The following is a 14,585-nucleotide window of genomic DNA, read 5'->3' on the forward strand; positions in this document are numbered from 1 at the left end:
CATCGATATACACCACTACACCCTGCCCGTGCAGGTCCCTGAAAATCTCGTCTACAAAGGATTTGAAGACTGATGGAGCATTCATCAACCCATACGGCATGACGAGGTACTCATAATGCCCTGAGGTGGTACTAAACGCCGTCTCCCACTCGTCTCCCTCCCGGATACGCACCAGGTTGTACGCGCTCCTAAGATCCAGTTTAGTGAAAAAGTGCGCCACGTGCATTGACTCAATCGCCGTGGCGATAAGAGGTAGCGGGTAACTGTAACTCACCGTGATTTTGATTGAGACCTCGATAATCAATGCACGGGCGCAGACCTCCATCCTTCTTTTTCACAAAAAATAAACTCGAGGAGAAGGGTGAAGTGGGGGACCAAATGTACCTCTGACGCAGGGATTCAGAGACAGGGGATACACGTGACTCCTGGGAAGAGCAGCGTCTACCAGGAGATTTATCGCACAATCGGCCCGTCGATGAGGTGGTAATTGAGTCGCCTTCTTTTTACAGAAGGCGAGAGCCAAATCGGCATATTTGGGGGGAATGCGCACAGTGCAGACCTGATCTGGACTTTCCATTGTGGTAGCACCAACGGAAACCCCTACACACCTCCCCTAGCACTCTCACGACCACCCTGTGAGAGCCCTCTGTTGCCATGAAATGATGGGGTCATGATGAGCTATCCAGGGAAGGCCCAGTACCACAGGAAACACAGGAGAGTCAATGAGAAAGAGACTGATTCTCTCTTCGTGCCTCCCCTGAGTCACCTAGGCCAGGGAGATAGTAGCTTCCCTGATCAGCCCGGACTCCAATGGTCGACTATCCAGAGCGTGTACTGGGAAAGGTCTAACCACAGGAATAATGGGGATCCCTACACTAAGGGCGAGCGCTCTGTCTATAAAATTCCCAGCTGCGCCTGAATCGACGAGCGCCTCATGCTGGGAATGTGGGGATAAAATCAGGAAATCAAACAGGTACAAACAGGTGGCCAACAGAGGACTCTGGATGAGAGTGGTGCAGACTCACCTGGGGTGACGCCAGAGTGCCCTGCCTGCTGCCTCAACTCCCAGAGGGACCAACCCGGCACCGACCGGCAGTGTGCCCTCTGCGGCCACAGATGGTGCACGTGAAGGCCCCTCCTCCAGCCTCAGGCCAACTCTCGTCTGACGTCCTCGCGCAGGCTGCATCGGTAATGGTCGATAAGGGCCCTGTCGTTCCATCCTGCTCTGGCAGATAAGGTCCGGAATTTCAGGGCAAACTCCTGGGCGCTCCTCGTCCCCTGTCTCAAGTGGAAGAGCCGCTCTTCGAAGTGGTCCAACGCCACGTCTCCTTCTCCCCACACGGCGTTTGCCCACTCCAGAGCTCTCCCCGAGAGATATGAGATGAGGGCGGGCACCCTCTCCCTTCCCGAGGGAGCAGGGTGAATGGTGGCCAGGTACAGGTCCAGTTGTAATATGAACCCCTGGCACCGGGCTGCCGTCCCATCATACTCCCTGGGAAGGGAGAGACGCATGCAACTGGGACTGGATCCAGGAGGGTAGAGGTAACCCCTGTTGCGTTGATCGAGGCGCTGTCTCTCCCAGCGGTCCATGGTCTGGACAACTCGATCCATCATGGCACGAAGATGTTGGATCAGTGTGATTGGGAATGTAAACCAGGTGTGCAGGGAAAAAGACAAAGCAAATGGATAATAGAAAAATGGAGCAGCGATGGCTAGTAAGCCGGTGACGTTGACCGCAAAACGCCGCCCGAACAAGGAGAGGAGCCGACTTCGGTGGAAGTCGTGACAAAAGGACTGTGTTCAATAAGAACGCCAAATTAGCACGCGCGCCTCCTCCATTGCGCACAAAACCACTGATGTGACCCTAGCAGTCACCACACTGTAAGTCAAAATTCTTATTCATTTTTCAAAATAATAGCCTCAAAACCTTGAATAAAGACGGTTGACAGCTAGTGTAAGCTATATCAATTGCAATCTGGTGGACGGACATAGGAGTTTTCTATAGCTTTACAAAATAAAAGCCTGTGATTGATTTCTTTTTTTTTCTAGTCAGATTTTCTTCGGGTTTTCGCCTGCCATATCAGTTCTGTTATACTCACAGACATTATTTTAACAGTTTTGGAAACTGTAGAGTGTTTTCTATCCACATCCACCAATTGTATGCATATCCTAGCTTCTGAGTCTGAGAAACAGGAATTTTACTTTGGGCACGCCAGCTCTCCAATCTTCCGAATACTGCCCCCTAGCCAGAAGAGGTTTACCTCAGCTAGGGGTAGAATTGAAGGGGATCGCCTGGGAGTTGACCTGACTAACAGAGTTGTATTGTCTTTATCAGTGTTTTAATGTGTGATGTTGTGTAAACAAGTCTCTCTCTCTGTAGTGTTGACAGGAGGTTACTACTGAGTTTCCTCCAGTGCTGTGCTGCCTCTCAGATCCAGCAGGGGGCACCATCATCACCACCAACAGCAGTATGGCTGCTCAGGTCTCTGCACTACAGGCTGGACTTCTCCTGCTCCTCCTCTGTGGACCTGTCAGCTCAGGACCAGGAGAAGGCTCTGTGTCTGACCACTGACCACTGCAGGGCCATCAACTCTGTTCTGAAGCAGAACCAACACAGCACCCAGCTGGTCCAGAACCAGGTCCAGCTCATCCTAAGAGACTGTGAGGTGGAGGACAGAGCACTGAGGGAGCTGCTTCCCATCCTGCATATTGTCAAGCTGAGGTTAGACACACAGAGACAAACATTTGACCAACTAGTTTATCAGTAGAAGTTAGACCTACTCTGTGTCATGATGTTGTCTCTGCTTCTTGTCCTCTCAGCTCCAGCAAAGCTCTGCTACTTCAGCTGCTGGACCTTGTGTGTGAGGGGATTGAAGACGGGCTGCTGAGGCACGCAGAGTCCCTGTGCAGAGCCCTGGATGGGGAGCTGGACCTCAGTGAGACCAGGCTGGACCAGAAGGCCTGTGGATCTCTGGCCCTGGTTCTGGAACACTCAGAGGGTCTGTCAAAACTGGACCTCAGCCACTGTCAACTCACAGACCACCACCTACAGCCCCTGATCACACACCTGCATAAAGTACAAGTCCTGGAGTGAGTGGCTTTCACTGTGTGTGTGTGTGTGTGTGTGTCTGTCCATGTGACTACATGACAAATGTCTGATCTCTCTCTCTCTCTCTCTCTCTCTCTCTCTCTCTCTCTCTCTCTCTCTCTCTCTCTCTCTCTCTCTCTCTCTCTCTCTCTCTCTATGTCTCTGTGTCTCTGTGTCTCTGTGTCTCTGTGTCTCTGTGTCTCTGTGTCTCTGTGTCTCTGTGTCTCTGTGTCTCTATGTCTCTGTGTCTGTCTCTCTCTCTATCTCAATTCAATTCAATTCAAGGGGCTTTATTGGCATGGGAAACATGTGTTAACATTGCCAAAGCAAGTGAGGTAGATAATATACAAAAGTGAAATAAACAATAAAAATTAACAGTAAACATTACACATACAGAAGTTTCAAAACAATAAAGACATTACAAATGTTCTAGTATATATATACAGTGTTGTAACAATGTACAAATGGTTAAAGCACACAAGTTAAAATAAATAAACATAAATATGGGTTGTATTTACAATGGTGTTTGTTCTTCACTGGTTGCCCTTTTCTTGTGGCAACAGGTCACAAATCTTGCTGCTGTGATGGCACACTGTGGAATTTCACCCAGTAGATATGGGAGTTTATCAAAATTGGATTTGTTTTCGAATTCTTTGTGGATCTGTGTAATCTGAGGGAAATATGTGTCTCTAATATGGTCATACATTGGGCAGGAGGTTAGGAAGTGCAGCTCAGTTTCCACCTCATTTTGTGGGCAGTGGGCACATAGCCTGTCTTCTCTTGAGAGCCATGTCTGCCTACGGCGGCCTTTCTCAATAGCAAGGCTATGCTCACTGAGTCTGTACATAGTCAAAGCTTTTCTTAAGTTTGGGTCAGTCACAGTGGTCAGGTATTCTGCCACTGTGTACTCTCTGTTTAGGGCCAAATAGCATTCTAGTTTGCTCTGTTTTTTTGTTAATTCTTTCCAATGTGTCAAGTAATTATCTTTTTGTTTTCTCATGGTTTGGTTGGGTCTAATTGTGCTGTTGTCCTGGGGCTCTGTGGGGTGTGTTTGTGTTTGTGAACAGAGCCCTAGGACCAGCTTGCTTAGGGGACTCTTCTCCAGGTTCATCTCTCTGTAGGTGATGGCTTTGTTATGGAAGGTTTGGGAATCGCTTCCTTTTAGGTGGTTGTAGAATTTAACGGCTCTTTTCTGGATTTTGATAATTAGTGGGTATCGGCCTAATTCTGCTCTGCATGCATTATTTGGTGTTCTACGTTGTACACGGAGGATATTTTTGCAGAATTCTGCCTGCAGAGTCTCAATTTGGTGTTTGTCCCATTTTGTGAAATCTTGGTTGGTGAGCGGACCCCAGACCTCACAACCATAAAGGGCAATGGGCTCTATGACTGATTCAAGTATTTTTAGCCAGATCCTAATTGGTATGTTGAAATTTATGTTCCTTTTGATGGCATAGAATGCCCTTCTTGCCTTGTCTCTCAGATCGTTCACAGCTTTGTGGAAGTTACCTGTGGTGCTGATGTTTAGGCCGAGGTATGTGTAGTTTTTTGTGTGCTCTAGGGCAACGGTGTCTAGATGAAATTTGTGGTCCTGGCGACTGGACCTTTTTTGGAACACCATTATTTTGGTCTTACTGAGATTTACTGTCAGGGCCCAGGTCTGACAGAATCTGTGCAGAAGATCTAGGTGCTGCTGTAGGCCCTCCTTGGTTGGTGACAGAAGCACCAGATCATCAGCAAACAGTAGACATTTGACTTCGGATTCTAGTAGGGTGAGGCCAGGTGCTGCAGACTGTTCTAATGCCCTCGCCAATTCGTTGATATATATGTTGAAGAGGATGGGGCTTAAGCTGCATCCCTGTCTCACCCCACGACCCTGTGTGAAGAAATGTGTGTGTTTTTTGCCAATTTTAACCGCACACTTGTTGTTTGTGTACATGGATTTTATAATGTCGTATGTTTTTCCCCCAACACCACTTTCCATCAATTTATATAGCAGACCCTCATGCCAAATTGAGTCGAAGGCTTTTTTGAAGTCAACAAAGCATGAGAAGACTTTGCCTTTGTTTTAGTTTGTTTGGTTGTCAATTAGGGTGTGTAGGGTGAATACATGGTCTGTTGTACGGTAATTTGGTAAAAAGCCAATTTGACATTTGCTCAGTACATTGTTTTCATTGAGGAAATGTACGAGTCTGCTGTTAATGATAATGCAGAGTATTTTCCCAAGGTTACTGTTGACGCATATTCCACGGTAGTTATTGGGGTCAAATTTGTCTCCACTTTTGTGGATTGGGGTGATCAGTCCTTGGTTCCAAATATTGGGGAAGATGCCAGAGCTAAGGACGATGTTAAAGAGTTTTAGTATAGCCAATTGGAATTTGTTGTCTGTATATTTGATAATTTCATTAACTTTTACTTGCTACGAAATCCGGATCCGGGAGCACCCCCCACAGTAAAAAAGATGACTAGCATAGCCTAGCATAGCGTCACAAGTAAATACAATTATCTAAATATCATTAAATCACAAGTCCAAGACACCAGATGAAAGATACAGATCTTGTGAATCCAGCCATCATTTCTGATTTTTAAAATGTTTTACAGGGAAGACACAATATGTAAATCTATTAGCTAACCACGTTAGCAAAAGACACCACTTTTTTTACTCCACCAGTTTTTTACTCCATCAGTAGCTATCACTAATTTGACTAAATAAAGATATATATAGCCACTAACCAAGAAACAACTTCATAAGATGACAGTCTGATAACATATTTATGGTATAGCATATGTTTTTTTAGAAAAATGTGAATTTTTCAGGTATAAATCACAGTTTACCATTGCAGCCACTATCACAAAACTCACCCAAAGCGACTAGAATAACTACAGAGAGCAACGTGTATTACCTAATTACTCATCTTAAAACATTTCAGAAAAATACACAGCGTACAGCAAATGAAAGCCCAACATCTTGTGAATCCAGACAATATTTCAGATTTTCTAAGTGTTTTACAGCGAAAACACAATATAGCGTTATATTAGCATACCACATGAGCTAACATCACCCCAGCATTGATTCTAGGCAAAAAGCGCGATAACGTTATCACCACCAAAATATATTAATTTTTTCACTAACCTTCTCAGAATTTTTCAGATGACAGTCCTGTAACATCATATTACACAATGCATATAGAGTTTGTTCGAAAATGTGCATATTTAGCGGCACAAATCGTACTTATACAATGCAAATAGTGTCCAACTACTCAAGCAATCGGTCCGGCGCCATCTTGGAAAGACTCCTATTTTTATATAAAACTATTCATAACCTTGACTAAAAAAATATAGGTTGGACAGCAATTGAAAGACAAATTAGTTCTTAATGCAATCGCTGAATTACATTTTTTAAATTAACTTTACTGCGCAATACAGCGTGCGCTGAAGCAAGGCTACACTGAAATTAATGGCAGCTTATGCATTTAACATTTTTCAACAGAACAACGATTTATCAGCATAAATAGTTCTTACTTTTAGATGAACTCGCATCAGAATCTTGGGAAAGGTGTCTTTTGTCCAGAACCATCGTCTTTTGGTCGAAAGATGTACTCTTGTCCTGTCGAAATCGCTGCTAACGTTCGGCATGTACCGGAAATGTGTCCAAATGTTGAGAGCGCGTCACAAAGGAATGCCAGAAAATCGCAATAAACTGATATAAATTCCTATAAGTCGGTTTAAATTAACTACCTTATGATGTCTTTAATTAACAACTATAACGAATAAAAACATGACCGGAGAGATAGAACTGGCTAAACCAAAGCTTGGAATGAGGCCAGTCCGACGTCCATCCTGAGTCAGGCGCACGATCGAAAAGAAAGGTACTTCCGCCCTTATGTCTTATGTGAGGTCCCAGATTGCGCAATCGACTCCATTCAAATTGTCACCACTTACTGACATCTAGAGGAAGGCGTATGCAGTGTTTGTAGCCCCACAGCATTCACAGGGACATAACAACTGACCTGGGAACAGAGGCCAAGATTTCTGAAATCTCACTCCCTAGGAAGGAAAGTGCTGTAGAATGAGTTCTGTTCCACCCACAGACATAATTCAAACGGTTTTAGAAACTAGAGATTGTTTTCTATCCAATAGTAATAATAATATGCATATTGTACGAGCAAGAATTGAGTACGAGGCAGTTTAATTTGGAGACGTCAAGAAAAAAATAGTGCTAACAGCTCCCCCTATTGACAAAAGGTCAAGGATACCATGAACACCACAGGCCTTTTTGGGTTGGAGGGTTTTTATTTTGTCCTGTAACTCGTTCAAGGTAATTGGAGAATCCAGTGGGTTCTGGTAGTCTTTAATAGTTGATTCTAGGATTTGTATTTGATCATGTATATGTTTTTGCTCTATATTCTTTGTTATAGAGCCAAAAAGATTGGAGAAGTGGTTTACCCATACATCTCCATTTTGGATAGATAATTCTTCGTGTTGTTGTTTGTTTAGTGTTTTCCAATTTTCCCAGAAGTGGTTAGAGTCTATGGATTCTTCAATTACATTGAGCTGATTTCTGATGTGCTGTTCCTTCTTTTTCCGTAGTGTATTTCTGTATTGTTTTAGTGATTCACCATAGTGAAGGCGTAGACTCAGGTTTTCCGGGTCTCTATGTTTTTGGTTGGACAGGTTTCTCAATTTATTTCTTAGATTTTTGCATTCTTCATCAAACCATTTGTCATTGTTGTTCATTTTCTTCGGTTTTCTATTTGAGATTTTTAGATTTGATAGGGAAGCTGAGAGGTCAAATATACTGTTAAGATTTTCTACTGCCAAGTTTACACCTTCACTATTGCAGTGGAATGTTTTACCCAGGAAGTTGTCTAAAAGGGATTGAATTTGCTGTTGTCTAATAGTTTTTTGGTAGGTTTCCAAACTGCATTCCTTCCATCTATAGCATTTCTTAATGTTACTCAGTTCCTTTGGCTTTGATGCCTCATGATTGAGTATTGCTCTGTTCAAGTAGACTGTGGTTTTGCTGTGGTCTGATAGGGGTGTCAGTGGGCTGACTGTGAACGCTCTGAGAGACTCTGGGTTGAGGTCAGTGATAAAGTAGTCTACAGTGCTACTGCCAAGAGATGAGCTATAGGTGAACCTACCATTGGAGTCCCCTCGAAGCCTACCATTGACTATGTACATACCCAGCGTGCGACAGAGCTGCAGGAGTTGTGACCCGTTTTTGTTGGTTATGTTGTCATAGTTGTGCCTAGGGGGGCATATGGGGGAGGGAATGCTGTCACCTGCAGGCAGGTGTTTGTCCCCCTGTGTGCTGAGGGTGTCAGGTTCTTGTCCAGTTCTGGCATTTAGGTCGCCACAGACTAATACATGTCCCTGGGCCTGGAAATGATTGATTTCCTCCTTCAGGATGGAGAAGCTGTCTTCATTAAAGTATGGGGATTCTAGTGGGGGGATATAGGTAGCACACAGGAGGACATTTTTCTCTGTTAAGATAATTTCCTTTTGAATTTCTAGCCAAATAGAAAATGTTCCTGTTTTGATTAATTTAATGGAGTGAGTTAGGTCTGCTCTATACCAAATTAGCATTCCCCCTGAGTCCCTTCCCTGTTTCACACCTGGTAGTTTGGTGGATGGGACTACCAGCTCTCTGTAACCTAGAGGGCAACCAGTGGGTCCGTCTCCTCTGTACCAGGTTTCTTGCAGGATGAGAATGTCTGCATTACCGATTTCTTTGGTGAAGTCCGGGTTCCTGCTCTTTAGGCCAAAGGCAGATGACCTCAGGCCTTGGATATTCCAGGATGATATAGTGAAGGCTTTTTGTTCCATAACGTGTCCAATGTTGTTGGCCGTGTGGTTTGGCCTCAGGCCAGTAAGTGTGAGCAGAGCCTGCTGAGCATCTGGTACATGCCGTTGGCTTGGGCGAGTGTAAGAGTGGGGGTTGGGCCTGTTTGCCCGCTCACTACCTGGGCGTATGTGTGACTTCCATGTTGATGCCCTCTTTGCGGGGGTGGGGTGCATGGGGTGGGCAGGAGTGGCATAGGTCTGATCTGAGGGGGCCTAAATTGGGTGTGGGCATGGTTGATGTGGGGGGGTGTTGATTGGTTGGGGTGGGGGTGTGTCTGGGGGTGCTGTGGTCTGGATGTAAGTCCTCTTGGCGTGGGTCCTCTATGTGTAGGTCCAGGGGGGGGTCCTGAAGGTCTTGGAGGGTGTCTCGCTGGTCTGGGTGGGGTGTCTCTTGATCTGTTGCTCCTGTGTGAAGTGTTGGGGCTGCGTTTGAGAGCGATGTCCTTTAGAGTCCGGGCAAAGGTGGGCACTGCTGCCTTGTGGACCTGGTCATAGAGGCTGTTCAAGTCCAGGGTGGAGTGGTGGGCCAGAAAAACATTTGGTTTTGAGGCACAGTCACGTGAAATGCTTGCGTTTACCCGCTGCATTGTAGCAGGGTGGAAGTCTTTTCGTGGTAGCAGGGTGGAGATAACCACTTGTGCGTTGTGGAAAGTAGAAGAAGCTTTATCAATCACTCCCTTCAGTGCTGTGGCCACCCTTTCCTGCTGTGCTCTCAGGTCGTTTGTGCCTGTGTGTATTATTATGTGGCTAGGTGAGCCTAGTTTGTCCTCAGACAGAAGGTCTAGGGCGCGCTGGGTGTTTGGACACCAGAGTTTAGACACACTGTGTTTGGGAAAAAGTTTTTTTTCTTCTATATATTTCCCATTTGAGTCCATAAGGATGACAATCTGTGTCTTGTGTTTGTCCTCAGTGGGTGTGGGGGGATTGTCAGGAGGGCTATCAGGGTGGCTGACAGGGGGGGTGCTCAGAGGGGGTGAGAGCTGCTGGGCTTGGGGTTTTTCTTTTGTCTGTTCTGCTGTGATGTCGACTCTATGGTCAGGGTCTGGTGTGGACTGTTCTGCTGTGGTGTCGAGACTTTTGTCGGGTGCTGAGGTGGGCTGTTCTGCTGGCGTCTCTGTGGGGATTGCCACCTCTCTAGTGGGTTGTTCTCTGTCACATGCCATCCCCCTCAACCTCTCCTCCAGCAGTCTGATCCTCTCCTCCATCCCCCTCTCCCTCTCCTCCAGCAGTCTGATCCTCTCCTCTAGTGCTCTGTTCTTCTCCTGCTCCTGCTCTTTCTCCTGTTGATGTTGTCTCACCACTGTCCAGAGTGCAGATATGTCTTTCTCCACCTCCAGCTCTCCAGGTCTGGTTAAGGGGGTGTTGTTGTGCTGGACTGTTGTCTGGGTCTGTGCTGACTGGAGTGTGATCACCTGCTGTTCCTGCTCCACCTGCCTTACCTCCAGCTGGGTGAATTTATCCTTCATTTCAATGAGGGAGAAGTACTCTGTACTGGGAGGTTGACTGTCTGCTGAGGGTTGCTCGTCTGTGGGGTTATATGATGAAGAGGTCTGGTCTGACCCGCTTGGGGTGGGGGTATCTTTATCAAGGGAGAGCTTCTCCTGCTGGGCTAATTCTTTGATTAGGTGAAAGTCCAGCTGAAACTGTTTGTGGTTGCCCTGTACCAATACTGTTCCAGACTTATATAGATTTATATTAGCTGACTCAGAGTCCTCGTTGTCAAGTATCCTGAGTTTCCACCCCTCGTTAACCCCCCCTCTCTTAACAAAGGGGTAGTGTGCTAATATAGCACTGTGCCATGCCACTGGATGGTTTGTGTGGAAGATAAGGTTGCTGATGTTCCCATTTTTGTAATAGTCAGCAAAAAGTCTCTTGATTTTCCATAAGGAGCTTCATTTTGTGATCTTTTCTTGACTTATCATTCTTTACACTCACAGGGTACTGTATTTTAATTACCTCTGAACAGCGGGAGGCAGCTTCTAAGGCCTCTCCATTTGGTTGGGGTAGATTATTCGACTCTCCTGCCATTGTTGGGCTAATGGGCTTTGACACCTCTCACTTGACACTTAAGTGCTAGTTGAAGTTGTATCAAGCTTGGCAGAATTATGTTACCATTCAGTCCTTATAAAGTAATGTCATGTATTTTTCTTCTTGGCTTTTGGAAATAGAATATAGTTTCAGACTAAACATTACTCACTCAGTTCCAGGTTGGGTTGTGTTTTCAGGTTTCTGTTGTTTTCCAGAGGATTTGCTGTGTAGAATTATAATCCTTGGTATTTGTGAACTTTTTAGGTGATTCCGTAATTCCGTCCAAAATCAGGTTGTAGGTTTTGAGTTTAGATTTGAAGTGAGGGTTATGTTGTAGAGGGTAGCATCCTGTATGTGTTCCTGACAAAAAATCCAGGTTTATCTAACTCTAAATGTATATTTTTTAAAGAAAATGCTGAAAAAGGCAGGAGCTCATCTGATCGTGACCTCTCTCTCTCTCTCTCTCTCTCTCTCTCTCTCTCTCTCTCTCTCTCTCTCTCTCTCTCTCTCTCTCTCTCTCTCTCTCTCTCTCTCTCTCTCTCTCTCTCTCTCTCTCTCTCTCTCTCTCTCTCTCTCTCTCTCTCTCTCTCTCTCTCTCTCTCTCTCTCTCTCTCTCTCTCTCTCTCTCTCTCTCAGCCTGAGCCACAATGACATCACTGATGCTCTGACTGACAGAATACTCCAACTGGTCTCTACCAACACACCGTACGGTAAGGTCGTGTGTGTGTGTGAGATCATATGGGTGTGTCTGTTTCTGGGGTCAACTGTTGGAGGATGGAGATGTGTTGTCTAATGATGTAATAATTATCATGTTCTATAGACTCTTCAACAATAGAATCCAGGACAGAAGACCCTTCCTGACAGACAAGAGGTTTGAGATCTGGTGAAACAACATCAGGTCTTAGTCCAGGAAGAGAAGGCTGAATCCAGGACAGAAGACCCTTCCTGACAGACAAGAGGTTTAACATCTGGTGAAACAACATCAGGTCTTAGTCCAGGAAGAGAAGGCTGAATCCAGGACAGAAGACCCTTCCTGACAGACAAGAGGTTTAACATCTGGTGAAACAACATCAGGTCTTAGTCCAGGAAGAGAAGGCTGAATCCAGGACAGAAGACCCTTCCTGACAGACAAGAGGTTTGAGATCTGGTGAAACAACATCAGGTCTTAGTCCAGGAAGAGAAGGCTGAATCCAGGACAGAAGACCCTTCCTGACAGACAAGAGGTTTGACATCTGGTGAAACATCAGGTCTTTGTCCAGGAAGTGAAGATGGATGTTGAAGATGGACATAGAGGTTTCAAGACTAGTTGGCAAGGCCCAGTTCTGTGACATTTTAGTGACTGAGGACATGGTTAGGAAGGCCCCAATCACTCTCACACACACACACACACACACACACACACACACACACACACACACACACACACACACACACACACACACACACACACACACACACACACACACACACGTGGAACACAAAGAAGAATGAACATAGAGAGAGAATTGACATTGATTAAAGAAAAGAAGAAGAAATTAATTATGAATTTATGAAGAAAATAATGAAAGGTTAAATATGTTAAATATTGAAACATAGTGGGAGATATTACAAGGTGATTCAAGTAATGCAGTAAAATGGTTCAGAATGTTTTAATGTTGGTTGCTTTAATTAAGGTACGATGCTTCTAGACTGTGTTGGTTAGGTTTAAAGGACAAGGCCTTATGGTCTGTAGGAGGTTGGTAATGACATGTTATAATGATGAAATGGTATAATTATTGAAGGGTTTAAAAATGTTGAATGTTTAGGAAGTAATGGGAAGAATAGGATCGAGTGGGATTATAATTGAGTAGGGAATGTTAATGTTTAGGAAGTAATGGGAAGAATAGGATCGAGTGGGATTATAATTGAGTAGGGAATGTTAATGTTTAGGAAGTAATGGGAAGAATAGGATCGAGTGGGATTATAATTGAGTAGGGAATGTTAATGTTTAGGAAGTAATGGGAAGAATAGGATCGAGTGGGATTATAAGTAGAGGGAATGTTAATGTTTAGAAATAAATGGAAATAAATGTTTTAAAAGTTAATGATAATGGAGTGTACTAAGGGTGCTATCTTGCTTTATTTACTGTTGATGTTGCTTATCATTGATTGGTGATATTGATTTGTGATTGACTGATTTATGTGGGATGCCTGTTTCTGAAATGTTGAATAAACTTGCTTTATTGTTCTGAAACCCTGTGTCATCAAAGAGTCATACAAGTGCATGTCGTTTTACTTTCAGTTTCTGAAATAGACTTAAATAATTGAGGATTTTTTGCATCTGGTTAGTTAGTCTAGAGGAGACCTGAGTGGCTGGTATAAATAAAATCACATTTTATTGGTCACATACACATAGTTAGCAGATGTTATTGCAGGTGTAGCGAAATGCTTGACGGAGTCATAAGAGGGGGGATTCTGGGCTAAACCAACCCAGTTTACAGGGGGCACCCCATCATAGTTTTCTACGGAAGAAACTCTGTCCTGGATGATCCTGAAGAGGTGCAGGGTTTATAGAGTGAGGGTGAGGCAGCATTAGGCTCTGAGGAAATCCCACTTTACTGTAAGACCCTTACTGTTGAGTCTGAGGCACAGTCCCTAGCTGTCGACTAGCTCAGTGGTAAGGCAGAGCGGCAGATCTGTAGGGGTTAATGACCAGGAATTACTGGACTGCTATTGGGTAAGCAGGGTGGAGTTGAATGGTTAATCCTGCAGACAATTTGGGGGCTCGTCCAGGATTAATTTGTGGGAGTCAGGAATATCCGGGGAATATTTCGGGATATAGGAAATATCCAGAATAGTGGAGATCTCAGAATATATCTTGGAAACTTTGTGGAAGCTTTATAGGTGATCTATTTTAATAGGTCAGTGAACAGAGGGAGTTGCTACAGAGGAACGGTTCAGAAAGATCTTTAGATCATTAGAGGCAGTCGGAGGCAGTGACTATAAATACATTGTGAAGAGGCAGTCGGAGGCAGTGACTATAAATAAATTGTGAAGAGGCAGTCGGAGGCAGTGACTATAAATAAATTGTGAAGAGGCAGTTGGAGGCCGTGACTATAAATAAATTGTGAAGAGGCCGTTGGAGGCCGTGACTATAAAGAAATTGTGTGAAGAGGCCGTTGATCATGTTTCCCAGTGTTCTATTGAACCTTTCGACTCACCCATTCCCCATCGGATGGTAGGGAGTCGTGTGCAACTTCTGGACTCCTGCAGCACTCAACAACTCAGCAATCAATTTACTTTCAAAGTTGGCCCCTTGGTCGGAGTGGATACGCCGAGGAAAATCATTCACACAGAAGATGCTGTTCCACAGCTGAAGGGCCACTGCTTTAGCTGATTGGTTCGGACACAAGAAGACATGGGCCATCTTAGTAAAATGGTCAGTGATGACCAGAACATCCAAGGACTTGTTGTTGGAGTCTTCAGCAGACCAGAAGTCCACACACACCAACTCAAGGGGCTCAGTCGTGATGATATTCTCCAATGGAGCTCTGGCCTCTGGCTCGGGGGCCTTACTGATCACACACCTCCTGCAGGTCTTGACGTACTCTCTCACATCAGACTCCAGACCATGCCATAAGAAC

At 44.9% G+C, this 14,585-nt stretch overlaps 1 protein-coding gene across 2 annotated transcripts in view; it reads left to right on the plus strand.

Moving 5' to 3' along the window:
- The window catches only part of LOC139579591 (uncharacterized), a 45,786-nt gene extending 32,591 nt beyond the window's left edge, over positions 1-13,195 (plus strand). The window contains exons 12-15 of one of the 2 annotated variants that reach the window (XM_071408350.1): positions 2,381-2,722; positions 2,821-3,090; positions 11,600-11,673; positions 11,784-13,195. In XM_071408350.1, the coding sequence (XP_071264451.1) occupies positions 2,381-2,722; positions 2,821-3,090; positions 11,600-11,673; positions 11,784-11,824 (727 nt within the window). In that variant the 3' untranslated portion in view covers positions 11,825-13,195. The remainder of the gene's footprint in view (positions 1-2,380; positions 2,723-2,820; positions 3,091-11,599; positions 11,674-11,783) is intronic. The other variant, XM_071408351.1, reaches the window with a different exon arrangement.
- Positions 13,196-14,585: the final 1,390 nt, after the last annotated feature.

Source organism: Salvelinus alpinus, chromosome 6 (genome assembly GCF_045679555.1).
Source record: "Salvelinus alpinus chromosome 6, SLU_Salpinus.1, whole genome shotgun sequence".
Taxonomy (NCBI): domain Eukaryota; kingdom Metazoa; phylum Chordata; class Actinopteri; order Salmoniformes; family Salmonidae; genus Salvelinus; species Salvelinus alpinus.